The 23,959-nt window shown below is 42.0% G+C and overlaps 2 protein-coding genes across 2 annotated transcripts; both read left to right on the top strand.

The window, feature by feature from the left end:
• The first annotated feature begins 1,764 nt into the window (after window positions 1-1,764).
• Window positions 1,765-2,685, top strand: LOC110503334 (olfactory receptor 11A1-like). The gene has a single exon (XM_021581700.2). The coding sequence runs from the start codon at window positions 1,765-1,767 to the stop codon at window positions 2,683-2,685; it is 921 nt and encodes a 306-aa protein (XP_021437375.2).
• A 6,845-nt stretch (window positions 2,686-9,530) lies between these two features.
• Window positions 9,531-10,451, top strand: LOC110503333 (olfactory receptor 11A1-like). The gene has a single exon (XM_021581699.2). The coding sequence runs from the start codon at window positions 9,531-9,533 to the stop codon at window positions 10,449-10,451; it is 921 nt and encodes a 306-aa protein (XP_021437374.2).
• The last annotated feature ends 13,508 nt before the right edge of the window (window positions 10,452-23,959 follow it).

Genomic DNA, 23,959 nt, shown 5'->3' with positions numbered 1-23,959 from the left:
TGATAGACGTTTCTTCTTACCCCGTCGGGTGCGGCATCTTGTCGATGCGTGTGCCTGCGGCCACTTCCGCCTTTCCTTCTGTCCAGTCTCTCGTTGAATAAAAAACTACCACTGGAAGCCGATGAGGCGCTGGTTGTGGAGCGTTGATCAGACAAGGGTGGATCGAAGTAAGCGTCATCCCTCCTGCTGTCACGGAGAGGGGGAGCAGGACCTCTTTTGTCAGGGTTTCTCCAGAAGTAGACTTTACCATCGGCGTTGTCTTTTTTGTCTTGGTTGAATTTCTTGATTTTAAGTTCCTTTATTTCTGTAGACAACTTGTCCTGGAGCGCTGTGACACGAGCCTACCAGAGCAGCTAAATTACTTCTATGCTCGCTTTGAGGCAAGTAGCACTGAAACATAAATGAGAGCATCCGCTGTTCTGGACGACTGTGTGATCATGCTCTACACAGCCGATGTGAGTAAGACCTTTAAACAGGTCCACATTCACAGGGCAGTAGGGCCAGATGAATTACCAGGACGTGTACTCTGAGCATGCGCTGACCAACTGGCAAGTGTCTACACTAACATTTTCAACCTCCCTGTCTGAGTCTGTAATACCAACATGTCTCAAGCAGACCACCATAGTCCCTGTGCAAAAGAACACTAAGCTAACCTGCCTAAATGACTACCGACCTGTAGTACTCATGTCTGTAGCCAGGAAATGCTTTGAAAGGCTGGTCATGCCTCACAACAACACCATTATCCCAGAAACCCTAGACCCACTCCTATTTTTATACCACCCTAACAGATAGTGTGTACGGCCCAGTACATCACTTGGGCCAAGCTTCCTGCCATCGAGGACCTCTATACCAGGCGGTGTCAGAGGAAGGCCTAAAAATTGTCAAAGACTCCAGCCACCCTAGTCATAGACTGTTCTCTCTGCTACCGCATGGCAATCGGTAGTGGAGCGCCAAGTCTAGGTCCAAAAGGCTTCTTCACTGCTTCTTCCCCCAAGCCATAATACTCCTGAACAGCTTATCAAAGGGCTACCCAGACCCCTCTTTTACGCTGCTGCTACTCTGTTTATTATCTATGCATAGTCAATGTAACTCTACCTACATGTACATTTTACCTCAATTACCTCGACTAATCGGTCCCCCCGCAAATTGACTCTATACCAGCTAGACATGCCCTGTTTAATATACTATTCTCTATGAATTGTTGTATTTCTATAGAATTTAAGAAAGGATTTGAACCCCTTGGAATGCCAGTGTTTCAAAATTGTATCTGTTTTTCTCAATATGGTTTCCTTGACTCTGAAAAGATCCAATTTTCCCCAGGTATTGGTGCTTATTTGCATATCACACCATGACACACTTTTTTTCCCCCCACAAGTATAATAATCAAGTGAGGAGCTGAGTTTAAGCAGTTCAACATGGATTAGAAATGGTCGGTATAAATTTAGGACTTGGCATACTTTAGATGTAATCAATTTATTTAGCATTTTAATGTAATAAGTAATACGAGTGCAAGATACAAAGTATAATATTGTTTGATTTAGGCTATGAATTATGTTATCAGGAGAATGAAAAAGCATCTATATTGGTGAGTATAGATGTGGGAAAATCTATCACAGTAAGAAGAACAGGTCAATGAATGTTCCATTTAGGTTGTCTGGTCCTTGTGATTTCATTGTTTCAATTTATATTTAAGCTACAGTACTATAGAGGATTATCTACTCTTCATCTAAATTTGACAGCACACCTTTACCATCTACCAGGACCATGGAAAACTCTACTCACTTTAAGGTGTTTAGGCTTGCTGCATACGGTGATATCGGACAAATGAAGTATTTCTACTTTGCTGTAGTAACTGTTTTATATTTTGTCATCATTCTTGCCAATGCTTTACTTATTGGAGTTATCTGCATTGAAAGAAGCCTTCATGAACCCATGTATCTGTTTCTATGTGCTTTGTTTGTTAATCAGTTGTATGGGAGCACTGGTTTGTTTCCTGCTCTCATGTTTTACTTGCTGTCTGACACACATGATATTTCCCTTCTTTATTGTTATCTCCAGATTTATGTGTTGTACACATATGCTATAACAGAATTTAATAATTTATCAGTTATGTCATATGACAGGTACATTTGTATTTGTTATCCTCTACAGTATAACAATATTATGACACCTAAAATAGTTTTTGGCTTAATTCTGCTGTCCTGGTTGTATTCTTTTTCCCTCAATGCCATCGTTATCTCCCTGAGTTTGCGACTGCAATTTTGTGGTAACGTTCTAGACAGACTGTATTGTGACAACTACTCAGTCGTCAAGCTTGCCTGTTCAAATACTATGCTGAATAACATATGGGGTCTTGTTGGCACTGTGCTTTCAATTTCTTGTACTATATGTCCTACCATATACTCATATGTAAAAATTCTACAAATTTGTTTAAAGTCTTCTAAAGAGACAAAACAGAAAGCATTTAACACCTGTATGCCACATATAGCCTCTTTGCTGAACTTCTCCTCTGGCTGCTTATTTGTGATTCTGCAAGGCAGATATGATACTGCACATCTTCCACCTATACTTCGCTCTATTTTATTTGTTTATTTTCTAATATGTCCACCACTTTTCAATCCTATTATGTATGGCATTAGGATGGTTAATATCAGGCAGGCTTGTAAAAAGGTATTGAGGCTTTGACCTAAAACATAATCTGATTGTTATTTTTTTGGTAATAATTAATTGTGTGTTGCTGCTTCTTTTTGCTTCCCTAGACTGTACAAATACATTGTATATTTGGCAAAATGATTTAAGAAATCGTATCTTTTATAATTTATTTTAACCTAGAGTGTTTAGGTATCTGATATTTTATAATGAACCAATTCATTAATGTGACCCCCAAGCCTCTGTTTTAAAACGTTTCTGGTTTTCTACATTTTTCAATATTAGGGCGAAAATTTATTTTCTGCTGGCAGATGTTTGGGTTTGTTAATAAATAGACTGAGTGAATAGAATAAAATGAGTTGCTACTTGCTCGTCAAAAACTCAACATATAGTGCCAATGGTGAATGTTTATCAACTCACATTTGATTTGTCACATACACGTGTTCATCAGATGTTATTGCGGGTGTAGTGAAATGCTTGTGCTTCTAGTTCCGGCAGTGCAGCAATATCTAACAAGTAACATCTAACAATTTCACAACAAATGCCTAATACACACAAATGTAAGTAAAGTACTGGAATTAAGAATATATAAATATATGGACAAGCAATGTCAGAGCGGCATAGACTGAGATACAGTAGATAGTACAGAATACAGTATACACATCTGAGATGAGTAATGCAAGATATGTAAACATTATTAAAGTGACATTATTAAAGTGACTAGTGTTCCGTTTATTAAAGTGGCCAATGATTTCAAGTCTGTGTATGTAGGCTGCAGCCTCTCTGTGCTAGTGACGGCTATTTAACTGTCTGATGTCCTTGAGATAGAATCTGTTTTTCAGTCTCTCGGTCCCAGCTTTGAAGCACCTGTACCGACTTTGCCTTCTGGATGATAGCTGGGTGAACAGGCAGTGGCTTGGGTGGTTGTTGTCCTTGATGATCTTTTTGGCATTCATGTGACATTGGGTGCTGTAGGTGTCCTGGAGGGCAGATAGTTTGCCCCCAGTTATACATTGTGCAGACCGCACCACCCTCTGTAGAGCCCTGCGGTTGTGGGCAGTGCAGTTCCCGAACCAGGCGGTGATGCAGGCCGACAGGATGCTCTTAATTGTGCATCTATAAAGGTTTGTGAGGGTTTTAGGTGACAGGCCAAATTTCTTCAGCCTCCTGAGGTTGCGCCTTCTTCGCCAAACTGTCTGTGTGGGTGGACCATTTCAGTTTGTCGGTGATGTGTACGCAGAGGAACTTAACATGTTCCACCTTCTCCACTGGTGTCCTGTCGATGTAGATCGGGGGGTGCTCCCTCTGCTGTTTCCTGAAGTCCACGACCATCTCCTTTGTTTTGTTGATGTTGAGTGAGAGATTATTTTCCTGACACCACCAATATATAATCGATAATATTTCACCCGGACTGTAGCTTCTTCAATAGGAGAGAGAGAGAAAATGTCTGCTCCAAGCTGTTGCGCATTCAAAATGCTGCTGGCACCCAGCCATCCAATGACGCGATGTGATCTTTCTCGCTCATTTTTCAAAATAAAAGCCTGAAACTATGTCTAAAGACTGTTCACAACATGTGGAACCCATAGGAAAATGAATCTGGTTGGTTGATATCTCTTTAAATGGAGCGAAGGCAGGCAATGGAACAGAGAGCTTTCAGGAAAAACAGCATGTCCGGTTTGGATTTTCCGCAGGTTTTCGCCTGCAATATCAGTTCTGTTAAACTCACAGACAATATTTTGACAGTTTTGGAAACTTTAGAGTGTTTTATATCCGAATCTAACAATTATATACATATTCTAGATTCTGGGCCTGAGAAATAGGCAGTTTCATTTGGGTATGTTTTTTTATCCAAACATCAAAATACTGCCCCCTACACTCAGCAGGTTAATGCAGGGAAACTTAAATCTGTTTTACCAAATCTCTACCAGCATATTAAGTGTGCAAACACAGGGAAAAAAACTCTAGACCACCTTTACTCCACACACAGAGACATGTATAAAGCTCTCCCTCACCCTCCATTTGGCAAATCTGACCATAATTATATCCTCCTGATTCCTGCTTACAAGCAAAAATTAAAGCAGGAAGCACCAGTGACTCGGTCAATAAAAAAAATTGTCAGATGAAACAGATGCTAAGCTACAGGACAATTTTGCTAGCAGAGACTATATGTTCCGGGATTCTTCCGATGGCATTGAGGAGTACACCACATCAGTCACTGGCTTCGTCAATAAATGCATCGATGACGTTGTCCCCACAGTGTTTGTACGTACATACCCCAACCAGAAGCCATGGATTACAGGCAACATCCGCACTGAGCTAGGGTAGAGCGGCAGCTTTCAAGGAGCGGGACTCTAACCCAGAAGCTTATAAGAAATCCCGCTATGCCCTCAGACGAACCATCAAACAGGCAAAGCGTCAATACAAGATTGAATCGTACTGTGCTGACTCTGACTTTCGTCGGATGTGGCAGGGCTTGCAAACTATTACAGACTACAAAGGGAAGCACAGCCAAGAGCTACCCAGTGACACGAGCCTTGAAAATAAAAGAGAGCCGCACACTCTAGGAGCTCAGATGCAAAAGTGTAATTACCAACGTTTCGACAGCCAAGCTGTCTTCATCAGGATATAATCACAAACACTGCAGGATGACTCGTTTATGTAGTGTCAAAAGACACAGGAGTCTGTAATCGTGGCCAAGAGTGGCCTAATGTCATTGGTTAATTATCAAATATTAAAATGTCATACAAAGAACAGCATACAAACAACAAATGGATAGCATACGATCATAGATTAATTTGACTACACAAGCTTACAAACAATTACAATGGCAAAGTCACAATAATCACAAGAATGGCTTCAGATCAAAGTCTACGTTGAGACCGAAGGGCGCAAGGGTCTTTAAGTTAAAGATCCAGGCAGCCTCTCGTTTTAACAATAAATTATCAAGGTCACCCCTCTCCTAGGGAGGGTGACATGTTCGATGCCAATATAACGCAGAGACAAAATCGAGTGGCCTGCCTCCAAGAAGTGGGCCGCAACTGGATAAGTAAAGTTTTTACACCTAATGGTGCTACGATGCTCTGAGATACGTACTTTTAATTCGCGCTTTGTTTTACCTACATCATTTTTACCACAAGGACAAGTTATGAGATAAATAACTGCCTTAGTGGAGCACGTAATAACACCTTTGATTGGGATCGATTTCCCTGTTTGTGGGTGTTTGACAGATCTACATTTATAAGTGCCATTGCATTGAGCACAGCCATTACATATGTAATTCCCATCCAGTAGGGGCGCAAATAGACGTTGTTCAGGAATATCTTGGGGTGGTAAATCAGAGTGTACCAATTGGTCTCTGAGATTTCTGCCCCCCGAGAATACGACCAAGGGAAGGTCCGAAAACACATTACCGAGACTATCATCGGATTTTAGGATGTGCCAATGTTTGTGAACAATTCCCTTAATTTGTTCAGAGCACTTTGAATAGCGGGTAGTTAGAACACAAGAATGCGTCTTTTTGCGAGACTGACCTTGAAAAAGGTCATGTCTCGTTTTGTTTTGAATTTTCTCAATGGCAATATTAATCTCATCATTCTTGTAGCCCCTCTCCTTGAACTTTCTTTGCGTCTCAGCCATATTTCTGTGGAAATCTGATTGTTTTTTGCAAATTCTTTTGATTCGACAGAATTGGCTGTAGGGCAAACAATTTTTCAAGGGAAGTGGGTGACAACTATCAGCCCTCAACAAACTGTCACGATCAGTAGGCTTCTTGTAAAGATCAGTGTATAGAACATTATCTTCACACAAGATCAGAAGATCAAGAAAACTGATTTGACATGTGTCAGATTGCATAGTAAATCTCAAATGATCCGAACAGGAGTTAAGAAAAGCATGGAATGCCTGGAGCTGTTTTGCATCACCCCTCCATAGAACAAAAATATCATCAATATACTGTTTCCAAATAATGTGAGGCAAGAAAACATTTTTGAGAGGATTGAAAATAGACTGTAATCCACATACAAATTAGCATAGTTAGGATCCATGGGGGATCCCATAAGCAGTACCTTTCGTCTGAATAAAGAAATCATTTAGAAACATGAAATAGTTATGCGTGAGTAATATTTCAGCCACTGTTCATTAGGGTCACGTTGCAGACACAAATGTTCCATAGCTTCAATACCGCCCTCGTGTGGAATATTTGTGTATAACGACTCAACATCAAAAGTAACTAACAAGGTATTCTCAGGGAGAGGATCAAGAGATTCAATGATAGAGATCATACTGCTGGTGTCCTTTACAAAGGAGGGGAGCTGTTCTGCGAGTGGTCTAATAAAAAAGTCAACAAAAGTATATAGAGGGGCCGTTACTGCATCAATGCCCGCTACAATAGGGCGCCCTGGAGGTTGTGTAACATTCTTGTGTAATTTTGGCAAAGTTATAGAAAGTGGCAATTTTAGGGTGTTGAATAGCCAAAAATTCATGTTCTTTTTTGGTTAATCTGACCAGAACTTAAATACCCATCTAGGACAGTAAAGATAGTATTCTGAAATTGGGAAGTGTGGTCACTTCTGAGTTTCTTGTATAAGCAGCTGTCTATGACACTCATGCACATAAACTGTCCTATCCATGAGTACAACCGACCCACCCTTATCAGCAGGACAAATAAGGACTGACGTATCGAATTGTAAATCAAGCAAAGCTTGTTTTTCATCCTTAGGTAAATTATGGAAAGATTTGGACCCCTGTTTATTCTTAAGGAGATGTCCAACATAATTTTCCACAAGTCTGCAATATGTCTCGATAGAGTGATTGCGATTGGCTGGATGTATAAAATTACTCTTGCTTCTAAAAGGAGTCGGAGTATGTGCAGGAGAGCAACCTACTGGTTCAATAGAAGTGTCAGAATTAGGGGAGCTAAAGTATTCCCTTAAACTGATATTTCAAAAAAACTTAAACATGTCTACCTTAACATCAAAAACATTGCACTGGGTTGTAGGCACAAAAGATAACCCTTTATTAAGCAAAGAGACATGGGCAGGGCTCAATATCTTGCTTGATAAATTAAAGACACTCAGTCCTGTGAGTTCAGGGACTGTGTGAACGGTCTCCTCTGCCTCTGATAGACGTTTCTTCTTACCCCGTCGGGTGCGGCATCTTGTCGATGCGTGTGCCTGCGGCCACTTCCGCCTTTCCTTCTGTCCAGTCTCTCGTTGAATAAAAAACTACCACTGGAAGCCGATGAGGCGCTGGTTGTGGAGCGTTGATCAGACAAGGGTGGATCGAAGTAAGCGTCATCCCTCCTGCTGTCACGGAGAGGGGGAGCAGGACCTCTTTTGTCAGGGTTTCTCCAGAAGTAGACTTTACCATCGGCGTTGTCTTTTTTGTCTTGGTTGAATTTCTTGATTTTAAGTTCCTTTATTTCTGTAGACAACTTGTCCTGGAGCGCTGTGACACGAGCCTACCAGAGCAGCTAAATTACTTCTATGCTCGCTTTGAGGCAAGTAGCACTGAAACATAAATGAGAGCATCCGCTGTTCTGGACGACTGTGTGATCATGCTCTACACAGCCGATGTGAGTAAGACCTTTAAACAGGTCCACATTCACAGGGCAGTAGGGCCAGATGAATTACCAGGACGTGTACTCTGAGCATGCGCTGACCAACTGGCAAGTGTCTACACTAACATTTTCAACCTCCCTGTCTGAGTCTGTAATACCAACATGTCTCAAGCAGACCACCATAGTCCCTGTGCAAAAGAACACTAAGCTAACCTGCCTAAATGACTACCGACCTGTAGTACTCATGTCTGTAGCCAGGAAATGCTTTGAAAGGCTGGTCATGCCTCACAACAACACCATTATCCCAGAAACCCTAGACCCACTCCTATTTTTATACCACCCTAACAGATAGTGTGTACGGCCCAGTACATCACTTGGGCCAAGCTTCCTGCCATCGAGGACCTCTATACCAGGCGGTGTCAGAGGAAGGCCTAAAAATTGTCAAAGACTCCAGCCACCCTAGTCATAGACTGTTCTCTCTGCTACCGCATGGCAATCGGTAGTGGAGCGCCAAGTCTAGGTCCAAAAGGCTTCTTCACTGCTTCTTCCCCCAAGCCATAATACTCCTGAACAGCTTATCAAAGGGCTACCCAGACCCCTCTTTTACGCTGCTGCTACTCTGTTTATTATCTATGCATAGTCAATGTAACTCTACCTACATGTACATTTTACCTCAATTACCTCGACTAATCGGTCCCCCCGCAAATTGACTCTATACCAGCTAGACATGCCCTGTTTAATATACTATTCTCTATGAATTGTTGTATTTCTATAGAATTTAAGAAAGGATTTGAACCCCTTGGAATGCCAGTGTTTCAAAATTGTATCTGTTTTTCTCAATATGGTTTCCTTGACTCTGAAAAGATCCAATTTTCCCCAGGTATTGGTGCTTATTTGCATATCACACCATGACACACTTTTTTTCCCCCCACAAGTATAATAATCAAGTGAGGAGCTGAGTTTAAGCAGTTCAACATGGATTAGAAATGGTCGGTATAAATTTAGGACTTGGCATACTTTAGATGTAATCAATTTATTTAGCATTTTAATGTAATAAGTAATACGAGTGCAAGATACAAAGTATAATATTGTTTGATTTAGGCTATGAATTATGTTATCAGGAGAATGAAAAAGCATCTATATTGGTGAGTATAGATGTGGGAAAATCTATCACAGTAAGAAGAACAGGTCAATGAATGTTCCATTTAGGTTGTCTGGTCCTTGTGATTTCATTGTTTCAATTTATATTTAAGCTACAGTACTATAGAGGATTATCTACTCTTCATCTAAATTTGACAGCACACCTTTACCATCTACCAGGACCATGGAAAACTCTACTCACTTTAAGGTGTTTAGGCTTGCTGCATACGGTGATATCGGACAAATGAAGTATTTCTACTTTGCTGTAGTAACTGTTTTATATTTTGTCATCATTCTTGCCAATGCTTTACTTATTGGAGTTATCTGCATTGAAAGAAGCCTTCATGAACCCATGTATCTGTTTCTATGTGCTTTGTTTGTTAATCAGTTGTATGGGAGCACTGGTTTGTTTCCTGCTCTCATGTTTTACTTGCTGTCTGACACACATGATATTTCCCTTCTTTATTGTTATCTCCAGATTTATGTGTTGTACACATATGCTATAACAGAATTTAATAATTTATCAGTTATGTCATATGACAGGTACATTTGTATTTGTTATCCTCTACAGTATAACAATATTATGACACCTAAAATAGTTTTTGGCTTAATTCTGCTGTCCTGGTTGTATTCTTTTTCCCTCAATGCCATCGTTATCTCCCTGAGTTTGCGACTGCAATTTTGTGGTAACGTTCTAGACAGACTGTATTGTGACAACTACTCAGTCGTCAAGCTTGCCTGTTCAAATACTATGCTGAATAACATATGGGGTCTTGTTGGCACTGTGCTTTCAATTTCTTGTACTATATGTCCTACCATATACTCATATGTAAAAATTCTACAAATTTGTTTAAAGTCTTCTAAAGAGACAAAACAGAAAGCATTTAACACCTGTATGCCACATATAGCCTCTTTGCTGAACTTCTCCTCTGGCTGCTTATTTGTGATTCTGCAAGGCAGATATGATACTGCACATCTTCCACCTATACTTCGCTCTATTTTATTTGTTTATTTTCTAATATGTCCACCACTTTTCAATCCTATTATGTATGGCATTAGGATGGTTAATATCAGGCAGGCTTGTAAAAAGGTATTGAGGCTTTGACCTAAAACATAATCTGATTGTTATTTTTTTGGTAATAATTAATTGTGTGTTGCTGCTTCTTTTTGCTTCCCTAGACTGTACAAATACATTGTATATTTGGCAAAATGATTTAAGAAATCGTATCTTTTATAATTTATTTTAACCTAGAGTGTTTAGGTATCTGATATTTTATAATGAACCAATTCATTAATGTGACCCCCAAGCCTCTGTTTTAAAACGTTTCTGGTTTTCTACATTTTTCAATATTAGGGCGAAAATTTATTTTCTGCTGGCAGATGTTTGGGTTTGTTAATAAATAGACTGAGTGAATAGAATAAAATGAGTTGCTACTTGCTCGTCAAAAACTCAACATATAGTGCCAATGGTGAATGTTTATCAACTCACATTTGATTTGTCACATACACGTGTTCATCAGATGTTATTGCGGGTGTAGTGAAATGCTTGTGCTTCTAGTTCCGGCAGTGCAGCAATATCTAACAAGTAACATCTAACAATTTCACAACAAATGCCTAATACACACAAATGTAAGTAAAGTACTGGAATTAAGAATATATAAATATATGGACAAGCAATGTCAGAGCGGCATAGACTGAGATACAGTAGATAGTACAGAATACAGTATACACATCTGAGATGAGTAATGCAAGATATGTAAACATTATTAAAGTGACATTATTAAAGTGACTAGTGTTCCGTTTATTAAAGTGGCCAATGATTTCAAGTCTGTGTATGTAGGCTGCAGCCTCTCTGTGCTAGTGACGGCTATTTAACTGTCTGATGTCCTTGAGATAGAATCTGTTTTTCAGTCTCTCGGTCCCAGCTTTGAAGCACCTGTACCGACTTTGCCTTCTGGATGATAGCTGGGTGAACAGGCAGTGGCTTGGGTGGTTGTTGTCCTTGATGATCTTTTTGGTCATTCATGTGACATTGGGTGCTGTAGATGTCCTGGAGGGCAGGTAGTTTGCCCCCGGTTATACATTGTGTAGACCGCACCACCCTCTGGAGAGCCCTGCGGTTGTGGGCAGTGCAGTTGCCGAACCAGGCGGTGATGCAGGCCGACAGGATGCTCTTAATTGTGCATCTATAAAGGTTTGTGAGGGTTTTAGGTGACAGGCCAAATTTCTTCAGCCTCCTGAGGTTGCGCCTTCTTCGCCAAACTGTCTGTGTGGGTGGACCATTTCAGTTTGTCAGTGATGTGTACGCAGAGGAACTTAAAATGTTCCACCTTCTCCACTGGTTTCCCGTCAATGTAGATCGGGGGGTGCTCCCTCTGCTGTTTCCTGAAGTCCACGAGCACTCCTTTGTTTTGTTGATGTTGAGTGAGAGGTTATTTTCCTGACACCACACTCCCAGAGGCCTCGCCTCCTCGCTGTAGGCTAACTCATCGTTTTTGGTAATTAAGCCTACTACTGTTGTGTCGTCTACAATCTTGATTGAGTTGGAGGCGTGCATCTCCAGGCAGTCATGGGTGAACAGGGAGTACAGGAGGGGACTGAGCCCTTGTGGGGCCCCAGTGTTGAGGATCAGCGAAGTGGAAGTGTTGTTTCCTATCTTCACCACCTGGGGGGCGGCCCGTCGGGAAGTCGAGGACCCAATTTCACAGGGCAGGGTTCAGACCCAGGGCTTCAAGCTTAATGATTAGCTTGGAGGTTACTATGGTGTTGAATGCTGAGCTATAGTCAATGAACAGCATTCTTACATATGTAGATATTCCTCTTGTCCAGATTGGATAGGGCAGAATGCACGGGCCGTAAGCAAATTGGAGTGGGTCTAGGGTGACAGGTAAGGTGGAGGTGATATGATCCTTGACTAGTCTCTCAAAGCACTTCATGATGACAGGAGTGAGTGATACGGGCCGATAGTCATTTAGTTCAGTTACCTTTACATTTTTAGGAACAGGGACAATGGTGGCCATCTTGAAGCATGTGGGGAGAGCAGACTGGGATAGGGAGAGAGCACCCTTAAACAGTTTTCACATTTTGCTGCCTTAAATTTCAATCGAGATTTTCGCACACTTATCTACACAACCTAATCCACATTTTCAAAGTGAAAAAAACGATTCATTTTCTGAAATTAATAAAAAACAGAAAACAAAGAAGTCTTTATACCTCTTGTAAGTTCAGGAGCAAATACTAATAAAACATTTGAATCAGCCTTATTACCATTATGGTCACCTTATTGCATGGATCAAAAACATTATATACACATTACATACACTACCAGTCAAAAGTTTGGACACACCTACTCATTCAAGGGTTTTTCTTTATTTTCACTATTTTCTACATTGTAGAATAACGTTGGTTATCTGAAAGCCATTTACTGATATTGGATAACTCTGATCTCTTTCACTGAGGTTTTGTTCTTATGGGACACGAGTGGAGCAGAATCATCAGCATAGAAAAACGATTTACATTTGTTGAATGAGGTCCTTATGCTTGCAAAAATAGCGGTTCTCATGATTTAAAAATATCTCCCCGTCTGTCAGAACCCTCAGTTGGAAAGTACATTTCAAACAATGATTAAACCTCAGAACCAGCAATGAACCAGCTTTATGAGCATTTCTGGGACAATTTAAAGATGGACATGAACTGAACAAAAATATAAACGCAACATGCAACAATTTCAAAGATTTTACTGAGTTACAGTTTGTGTAAAGTTACAGTTCAGTCAATTTAAATAAATTCATTTGACCCTCATCTATGGATTTCACATGACTGGGAATACAGATATGCATCTGTTGGTCAAAGATACCTTAAGAAAAGTTAGGGGCATGAATCAGAAAGCCAGTCAGTATCTGGTGTGAACACCATTTGCATCATGTAGTGCGACACATCTCCTTCATATAGAGTTGATCAGACAGTGGAATGTTGTCCCACTCATCTTCAATGGCTGTGTGAAGTTGCTGGATATTGGCATGAACTGGAACATGCTGTCATACACGTTGATCAAGAGCACCCCAAGCATGCTCAATGGTTTACATGTCTGATGAGTATGGAAGAACTGGGACATTTTCAGCACCCAGGACTTGTACAGCGCATTTAGAAAGTATTCAGACCTCTTGACTTTTTCCACATTTTGTTGCGTTATGAATGAATGGGGCCATACATTATCATGCTGAATATCAAAATCAAATCAAATTTTATTTGTCACATACACATGGTTAGCAGATGTTAATGCGAGTGTAGCGAAATGCTTGTGCTTCTAGTTCCGACAATGCAGTAATAACCAACAAGTAATCTAACTAACAATTCCAAAACTACTGTCTTATACACAGTGTAAGGGGATAAAGAATATGTACATAAGGATATATGAATGAGTGATGGTACAGAGCAGCATAGGCAGGATACAGTAGATGGTATCGAGTACAGTATATATATGAGGTGAGTATGTAAACAAAGTGGCATAGTTAAAGTGGCTAGTGATACATGTATTACATAAGGATGCAATCGATGATATAGAGTACAGTATATACGTATGCATATGAGATGAATAATGTAGGGTAAGTAACATTATATAAGGTAGCATTGTTTAAAGTGGCTAGTGATATATTTACATCATTTCCCATCAATTCCCATTATTAAAGTGGCTGGAGTTGAGTCAGTGTCAGTGTCAGTGTGTTGGCAGCAGCCACTCAATGTTAGTGATGGCTGTTTAACAGTCTGATGGCCTTGAGATAGAAGCTGTTTTTCAGTCTCTCGGTCCCAGCTTTGATGCACCTGTACTGACCTCGCCTTCTGGATGATAGCGGGGTGAACAGGCAGTGGCTCGGGTGGTTGATGTCCTTGATGATCTTTATGGCCTTCCTGTAACATCGGGTGGTGTAGGTGTCCTGGAGGGCAGGTAGTTTGCCCCCGGTGATGCGTTGTGCAGACCTCACTACCCTCTGGAGAGCCTTACGGTTGTGGGAGGAGCAATTGCCATACCAGGCGGTGATACAGCTCGCCAGGATGCTCTCGATTGTGCATCTGTAGAAGTTTGTGAGTGCTTTTGGTGACAAACCAAATTTCTTCAGCCTCCTGAAGGAGGCTGAAGCATTCTTCACGATGCTGTCTGTGTGAGTGGACCAATTCAGTTTGTCTGTGATGTGTATGCCGAGGAACTTAAAACTTGCTACCCTCTCCACTACTGTTCCATCAATGTGGATAGGGGGGTGTTCCCTCTGCTGTTTCCTGAAGTCCACAATCATCTCCTTAGTTTTGTTGACGTTGAGTGTGAGGTTATTTTCCTGACACCACACTCCGAGGGCCCTCACCTCCTCCCTGTAGGCCGTCTCGTCGTTGTTGGTAATCAAGCCTACCACTGTTGTGTCGTCCGCAAACTTGATGATTGAGTTGGAGGCGTGCGTGGCCACACAGTCGTGGGTGAACAGGGAGTACAGGAGAGGGCTCAGAACGCACCCTTGTGGGGCCCCAGTGTTGAGCAGGGTGGAGCGGGGATCAGCGGGGTGGAGATGTTGTTGCCTACCCTCACCACCTGGGGGCGGCCCGTCAGGAAGTCCAGTACACCCAGTTGCACAGGGCGGGGTCGAGACCCAGGGTGTCGAGCTTGATGACGAGCTTGGAGGGTACTATGGTGTTGAATGCCGAGCTGTAGTCGATGAACAGCATTCTCACATAGGTATTCCTCTTGTCCAGATGGGTTAGGGCAGTGTGCAGTGTGGTTGAGATTGCATCGTCTGTGGACCTATTTGGGCGGTAAGCAAATTGGAGTGGGTCTAGGGTGTCGGGTAGGGTGGAGGTGATATGGTCCTTGACTAGTCTCTCAAAGCACTTCATGATGACGGAAGTGAGTGCTACGGGGCGGTAGTCGTTTAGCTCAGTTACCTTAGCTTTCTTGGGAACAGGAACAATGGTGGCCCTCTTGAAGCATGTGGGAACAGCAGACTGGTATAGGGATTGATGGAATATGTCCGTAAACACACCGGCCAGCTAGTCTGCGCATGCTCTGAGGGCGTGGCTGGGGATGCCGTCTGGGCCTGCAGCCTTGCGAGGGTTAACACGTTTAAATGTCTTACTCACCTCGGCTGCAGTGAAGGAGAGTCCGCATGTTTTCTTTGCAGGCCGTGTCAGTGGCACTGTATTGTCCTCAAAGCGGGCAAAAAAGTTATTTAGTCTGCCTGGGAGCAGGACATCCTGGTCCGTGACTGGGCTGGATTTCTTCTTGTAGTCCGTGATTGACTGTAGACCCTGCCGCATGCCTCTTGTGTCTGAGCCGTTGAATTGAGATTCTACTTTGTCTCTGTACTGACGCTTAGCTTGTTTGATAGCCTTGCGGAGGGAATAGCTGCACTGTTTGTATTAGGTCATGTTACCAGTCACCTTGCCCTGATTAAAAGCAGTGGTTTGCGCTTTCAGTTTCACGCGAATGCTGCCATCAATCCAATGATCCAAGGTTTTTCCACCCCTGGTTGCGCAATCGATATGCTGATAAAATTTAGGGAGTCTTGTTTTCAGATTAGCTTTGTTAAAATCCCCAGCTACAATGAATGCAGCCTCCGGATAAATGGATTCCAGTTTGCAAAGAGTCAAATAAAGTTAGTTCAGAGCCATCGATGTGTCTGCTTGGGGGGTGGGATATATACGGCTTTGATTATAATCGAAGAGAATTCTCTTGGTAGATAATGCGGTCTACATTTGATTGTGAGGAATTCTAAATCAGGTGAACAGAAGGATTTGAGTTCCTGTATGTTTCTTTCATCACACCATGTCTCGTTAGCCATAAGGCATACGCCCCCGCCCCTCTTTTTACCAGAAAGATGTTTGTTTCTGTCGGCGCGATGCGTGGAGAAACCCGCTGGCTGCACCGCCTCCGATAGTGTCTCTCCAGTGAGCCATGTTTCCGTGAAGCAAAGAACGTTACAGTCTCTGATGTCCCTCTGGAATGCTACCCTTGCTCGGATTTCATCAACCTTGTTGTCAAGAGACTGGACATTGGCGAGAAGAATGCTAGGGAGTGGTGCACGATGTGCCCGTCTCCGGAGTCTGACCAGAAGACCGCCTCGTTTCCCTCTTTTTCGGAGTTGTTTTTTGGGTCGCTGCATGGGATCCATTCCGTTGTCCTGGGTGAAAGGCAGAACACAGGATCCGCATCGCGAAAAACATATTCTTGGTCGTACTGATGGTGAGTTGACGCTGATCTTATATTCAGTAGTTCTTCTCGACTGTATATAATGAAACCTAAGATGACCTGGTGTACTAATGTAAGAAATAACACGTAAAAAAACAAAACACTGCATAGTTTCCTAGGAACGCGAAGCGAGGCGGCCATCTCTGTCGGCGCCGGAAGTAGTCTTGAACGCAGCCCGCGACGCGGTTAGATATTGTGGCAGTGACCGCAGATTTTCCCTGGCTTGTGGCTGTCTAGATCCCTATTGTTGTTATTGTTGTTTCCAATCTTTCCTACATAAGAGACACCGTTGGCATTACCCATATGGTTGATGAGGATATTGCAAACTCCATATTGCAAATGTATGGTCCCTTACTAGACGCCCACGAGTGTTATTAAAATAGGCCGGCGGCCTCAGGTCGTGCCCCAGGGCCAGATCTCCTGGGAAGTCATCAAATAAAGTTTGGTTTCCGACATTTCTGAAAAATTATTGCAAATGGACAAAACATCACCAAACAGACATGGCCGTCTCTCCTAAAAGGAAAAGACTTTGAAGGCGAAACTCGGTGAGCACAGTTTGGCCAAATGGGCTTTTAGCCCAGAAACAAGATGGCATCGAGGTCTCTACACTTTTTGAGTTAAGGCCCATTTTCTGGGATTATAGGTCAAAAACGGTAATACACCGCTAATTTGACCACTTCACGTCAATGTACATAAACCTACGGTGTAAGAATAAAAAGAACCAGACAGAAATATTTCAATGTCTTTTTGGTGATGAAAACCCCCCCACATTTCTTTAACCAAAAATGTTATAGATCCAGTTGCGGCATGTTCAAATTAATCTGTTAAGGCAGGTTTTGGAGCTGTATGTGATTTATGTGATTTTCTGAACTCACACACACACATAGTCAATGAGGAGTGACACAGTGTGAGGTTTACAGATACACAGAGCCTGCAATTATTTATTTTTTCACCTTTATTTATCCAGGGAGGCCAATTGTGACCTGGCCAAGATAAAGCAAAGCAGTGCGACACAAACAACAACACAGTCAATAACACAGGCAGATAAGGTAATAAATCGGCCATAGTGGCGAAATAATTACAATTTAGCAATTAAACACTGGAGTGATAGATGTGCAGAAGATGAATGTACAAGTAGAGATACTGGGGTGCAAAAAAACAAAAACAATATGGGGATGGGGTAGTTGAGTGGGCTATTTACAGATGGGCTATGTACAGGTGCAATGATATGTAAGCTGCTCTGACAGCTGATGCTTGAAGTTAGTGAGGGAGATATGAGTCTCCAGCTTCAGTGATTTTTGCAATTCGTTCTAGTCATTGGCAGCAGAGAACTGGAAGGAAAGGCGGCTAAAGTAGGAATTGGCTTTGGGGGTGACCAGTGAAATATACCTGGTGGAGTGCGTGCTATGGGTGGGTGCTGCTATGGTGACCAGCGAGCTGAGATAAGGTGGGGCTTTACCTAGCAAAGACATATAGATGACCTGGAGCCAGTGGGTTTGGCAACGAATATGAAGTGAGGGCCAGCCAACGAGAGCATACAGGTTGCAGTGGTGGCTAGTGTATGGAGCTTTGGTGATAAAACGGATGGTACTGTGATAGACTGCATCCAAGTTGCTGAGTAGAGTGTTGGAGGCTATTTTGTAAATTACATCCCCGAAGTCAAGGATCGGTAGGATAGTCAGTTTTATGAGGGTATGTTTGGCACCATGAGTGAAGGATGCTTTGTTGCGAAATAGGAAGCCAATTCTAGATTTAATTTTGGATTGGAGATGCTTAATGTGAGTCTTGAAGGAGAGAGTTTACAGTCTAACCAGACACCTAGGTATTTGTAGTTGGCCACATATTCTAAATCAGAACCGTGCAGAGTAGTGATGCTAGACGGGCGGGCAGGTGCGGGCAGCGATTGGTTGAAAAGCATGCATTTAGTTTACTTGCAGTTGGAGGCCATGAAGGAGAGTTGTATAGCATTGAAGCTCGTCTGGAGGTTAGTTAATTCTTAGCGCCAGCGGGACTCCTATTGACAACTTCCGGTGAAATTGGAGGGCGCGCAATTCAAATAACAAGTCAAAATATATTTCTATAAAATCCTCAGGTACCCTAAAGTGTAATTAAACTATAATATTTCATACGGAATGAAGTATGTTCAATAATAAAGGAAAATTACCAGGTGCGCATCCTCTTCGTCGCGCGCACACAGACTGATTTCCAGCTCTGACTCCCAGTACTAAAACTCAAAATTATTCCTTGTTTGGGAAGAAACAAGCCTGAAACCTTCAACAAAGACTGTTGACATCTAGTGGAAGCCATAGGAATTTGTTATGACCTTCCACCAAAAAAAACATTTCCGGTTGGTTTTTCTTTGGATTTTCTCCTACCATATCTATTGTGTTATAGTCACAGACATTATTTTAACATTTCTACAAACTTCAAAGTGTTTTCTATCCAATCGTACCAATTATATGCATATCCTGGCTTCTGGGCCTGTGTAACATGTAGTTTACTTTGGGCATGTCAGTCAGTCGGTAATTCAGAAAAAAGGACCCTAGCCTGAAGAAGTTTTAACACAGTGTCCAAAGAAGGGCCAGTTGTATAAAGAATGCTGTCGTCTGCGTAGAGGTGGATCAGATAATCGCCAGCAGCAAGAGAGACATCATTGATGTATACACAGAAAAGAGTCGGCCAGAGAATTGAACCCTGTGGCACTCCCAAAGAGACTGTCAGAGGTCCGGACAACAGGCCCTCTGTTTTAACACACTGAACTCTGTCTGAGAAGTAGTTAGTGAACCAGGCGAGGCAGTCATTTGAGAAACCAAGGCTGTTGAGTCTGCCGATAAGAATGCGGTGATTGACAGAGTCGAAAGCCTTGGCCAGGTCGATGAATACGGCTACACAGTATTGTCTTTTATCGATGGCGGTTATGATATCGTTTAGGACCTTGAGTGTGGCTGAGGTGCACCCATGACCAGCTCGGAAACCAGATTGCATAGTGGAGAAGGTACAGTGAATTTTGAAATGGCCGGTGATCTGTTTGTTAATAAATCTTGTTAGGGCTAGGGGTTCCACTAGCGGCAGTGCTTGAAATTCAAAAATATTACAGCTGTAGAAAAATGCTTATTGAAAATCTCAATTATCGTGGATTTATCAGTGGTGACAGTGTTTCCTAGCCTCAGTGCAGTGGGCAGCTGGGAGGTGGTGGTCTTATTCTCCATGGACTTTACAGTGTCGCAGAACTTTTAGTTTGTGCTACAGGATGCAAATGTCTGTTTGAAAAAGCTAGCCTTGCTTTCCTAACTGCCTGTATCGAATATATTGTTTCCTAACTTCCCTGAAAAGTTGCATATCGCAGGGGCTAGTCGATGCTAATCCAGTAAGCCACGGGATGTTTTTGTGCTGGTCAGTCTGGTCTGGGGTGAACCAAGGGCTATTCTTATTGAAGATGGTTACCTGCGTTCGAACTATCTAAGAACTGTCAGACCTAGAGCTCTGAAACATTATTTACATGTTCTAGAGCTTAAGTTGATAGAGTACGGTGAGTTATGTGGCTCTAGAAGGTTCTCAGGCCGAGAAACAGCGTCATCCATTTGCAATGACTTCAATTCATTTTGAACATTGCGAAAATGATGACCTTTAGAAAAGTCCCAGAATCACAAGCCTAGGTGCATTGAAACCGCCTCATCCCATAGAGACATACCATAAAGTTTCTGTCCGATAGCTCATTCAGGGACACCATAGCAACGCCTGGAAAAAGTGAATTTTCAGCACTAATTAAGGTCGCTGCTCGGGCTCCGAATGACCTATTGAGCCGAAACTCGGGATTCCGGGACCCCTCTTCTAGGCCTACATATAATGTCAGAACTGGATCTACAGCTAGAACATAACTACATGTGTTTTAAGTTTTTATTATAGTTTAAACAGAAGGCGCACTGAAATATGTGACAGTTGGCTTCTAAACGTGTTGGACAAAGTGGGTTTGGTGTCAGTATGTATCAGTTTGGTGTCAGAATGATATCGTATTGACTGATGGACGCTGACTTGATGGCTTACTTTTGTCCGTTTGCAATAAGTTTAAACAGTGATGAACCATCACCAAATGGACAGGCTGAAATCAACACCAACGAGCGATGGAGAGGAACCACAATGACTGCTCATCCGTCCCGAGTTCAACAAGCCAGTCAATTGGGCATTTCTGCTGCATATTAGACCATATTAGACATTGCAAATGGACAACCTGGTAATCTGAACGGGTTACCAGGAGCAAATTTTTTAAATGGTTTTTAATGCCTTTTGGAGGGTGCAAGGGGTCCATGGCTGGGTAGGGAGCACCCCCCACCCGTGCCCATCCAATAGAGGACGCCCCTTGTCATTTTGGACATTTTTCAAAAAATCTTCAAAAAAAATGACAGAGTCCCACTTCTCTCTCATTGCACGAGCGATGGAGACAAACCACTGTCACTGCTCTTCCATCCCTAGTTCAATGAGTCAGTCAATTGGGCATTTCTGAAGTATATTAAACCATGTCCAATTCGTGATGGCAAATGCCCATTGACTGGGCACCCCTGGTCATTTTTCAAAGTCCCACTTCTCTCTCATTGCACCAAATTCTTACTTCCTATAACTTCCTATGATCAAACATGACAAATAGACCTTCTAGGTTGATTCAGGGCTTAACATAGTGATATACAGTGCCTTGCAAAAGTATTCGGCCCCCTTGAACTTTGCGACCTTTTGCCACATTTCAGGCTTCAAACATAAAGATATAAAACTGTATTTTTTTGTGAATAATCAACAACAAGTGGGACACAAATCATGAAGTGGAACGACATTTATTGGATATTTCAAACTTTTTTAACAAATCAAAAACTGAAAAATTGGGTGTGCAAAATTATTCAGCCCCCTTAAGTTAATACTTTGTAGCGCCACCTTTTGCTGCGATTACAGCTGTAAGTCGCTTGGGGTATGTCTCTATCAGTTTTGCACATCGAGAGACTGACATTTTTTTCCATTCCTCCTTGCAAAACAGCTCGAGCTCAGTGAGGTTGGATGGAGAGCATTTGTGAACAGCAGTTTTCAGTTCTTTCCACAGATTCTCGATTGGATTCAGGTCTGGACTTTGACTTGGCCATTCTAACACCTGGATATGTTTATTTTTGAACCATTCCATTGTAGATTTTGCTTTATGTTTTGGATCATTGTCTTGTTGGAAGACAAATCTCCGTCCCAGTCTCAGGTCTTTTGCAGACTCCATCAGGTTTTCTTCCAGAATGGTCCTGTATTTGGCTCCATCCATCTTCCTATCAATTTGAACCATCTTCCCTGTCCCTGCTGAAGAAAAGCAGGCCCAAACCATGATGCTGCCACCACCATGTTTGACAGTGGGGATGGTTGTTCAGGGTGATGAGCTGTGTTGCTTTTACGCCACACATAACGTTTTGCATTGTTGCCAAAAAGTTCAATTTTGGTTTCATCTGACCAGAGCACCTTCTTCCACATGTTTGGTGTGTCTCCCAGGTGGCTTGTCGCAAACTTTAACCAACACTTTTTATGGATATCTTTAAGAAATGGCTTTCTTCTTGCCACTCTTCCATAAAGGCCAGATTTGTGCAATATACGACTGATTGTTGTCCTATGGACAGAGTCTCCCACCTCAGCTGTAGATCTCTGCAGTTCATCCAGAGTGATCATGGGCCTCTTGGCTGCATCTCTGATCAGTCTTCTCCTTGTATGAGCTGAAAGTTTAGAGGGACGGCCAGGTCTTGGTAGATTTGCAGTGGTCTGATACTCCTTCCATTTCAATATTATCGCTTGCACAGTGCTCCTTGGGATGTTTAAAGCTTGGGAAATCTTTTTGTATCCAAATCCGGCTATAAACTTCTTCACAACAGTATCTCGGACCTGCCTGGTGTGTTCCTTGTTCTTCATGATGCTCTCTGCGCTTTTAACGGACCTCTGAGACTATCACAGTGCAGGTGCATTTATACGGAGACTTGATTACATACAGGTGGATTGTATTTATCATCATTAGTCATTTAGGTCAACATTGGATCATTCAGAGATCCTCACTGAACTTCTGGAGAGAGTTTGCTGCACTGAAAGTAAAGGGGCTGAATAATTTTGCACGCCCAATTTTTCAGTTTTTGATTTGTTAAAAAAGTTTGAAATATCCAATAAATGTCGTTCCACTTCATGATTGTGTCCCACTTGTTGTTGATTCTTCACAAAAAAATACAGTTTTATATCTTTATGTTTGAAGCCTGAAATGTGGCAAAAGGTCGCAAAGTTCAAGGGGGCCGAATACTTTCGCAAGGCACTGTATATCATTTGGTCAGTGTAAATGCCATTTGGATATTTCTTATGCCATTTGGACATGGTTCACTGACTTTTGGGTTCAGAAGCCAACTTCCTATGATCATATATGGTAAATGGACGTAACATCCTGATTTGGTACTTTCAATACTTATGTATGACATTTGGACATTTCTTATGCCATTTGGCCATGGTTCACAGACTTTTGGGTTCAGAAGCCAACTTCCTACGATCATATATTGCAAATGGACAAACTCAATAAAATAAGACAAATCTATGTTCATACGGTTATTACATATGTATAATTGACCAAAATAAATCTACTGTGGAGCGTAGTTGCCATCTTTGGGATTTTTGGGGTATGACACTTGGCATTTGCAATGTTCCACTTTCCAAATGGTTAGGATTAACTGCCGACCATTTGAGTGGTATTTGCGATTGTGTATATGGACCGCCAAATGGCAATAAGTTGCCATTCATTTTTGTCCATTTCATGGGGGTCATCCCTTATCTGCGACTTGCACTGTCTGGAACTGCGATGAGTAACAGCGTAACCTATGATTCTACCATGACAAAGACCACATCATGTCTATGTCTGATAAGCTACCCAGGAAAGGGCTGAAAATAGCCCGTATTAATATATGTAGCATTAGAAATAAGGTTCATGCGAACATCAGATAACATTCATACATTAGCCATTTCGGAGACTCACCAGATAATTCATTTGATGATACAGAAGTAGCAATACAAGGATATAACATATATAGAAGAAACAGGAATGCTTATGGGGGCGGTGTTGCTATAAACATTCAGAGCCATATCCCTGTAATGCTCAGAGAAGATTTTATGTCAAGTGTTATTGAAGTGTTGTGGTTGCAGCTTCACCTGGCACATCTAAAGCCTTTTATTTTGGGTGTTGCTATATGCCACCAAGTGCTAAAGTAACATTCAGTGTCTAAATAATATGTGTGAAATATTTGATAGTGTATGTGATGTAAACCGAGAGGTCTACTTTCTTGGGATGTGAATATTGACTGGTTTCATCAAGCTGTCAACTCAAGAGGAAGCTTCTCACTGTA

The sequence above is a fragment of the Oncorhynchus mykiss genome, chromosome 24 (genome assembly GCF_013265735.2).
Source record: "Oncorhynchus mykiss isolate Arlee chromosome 24, USDA_OmykA_1.1, whole genome shotgun sequence".
NCBI classification, from domain to species: Eukaryota; Metazoa; Chordata; class Actinopteri; order Salmoniformes; family Salmonidae; genus Oncorhynchus; species Oncorhynchus mykiss.
Note: the sequence above shows the minus strand (reverse complement) of the source record. Positions and strands in the feature narration are given on the sequence as shown.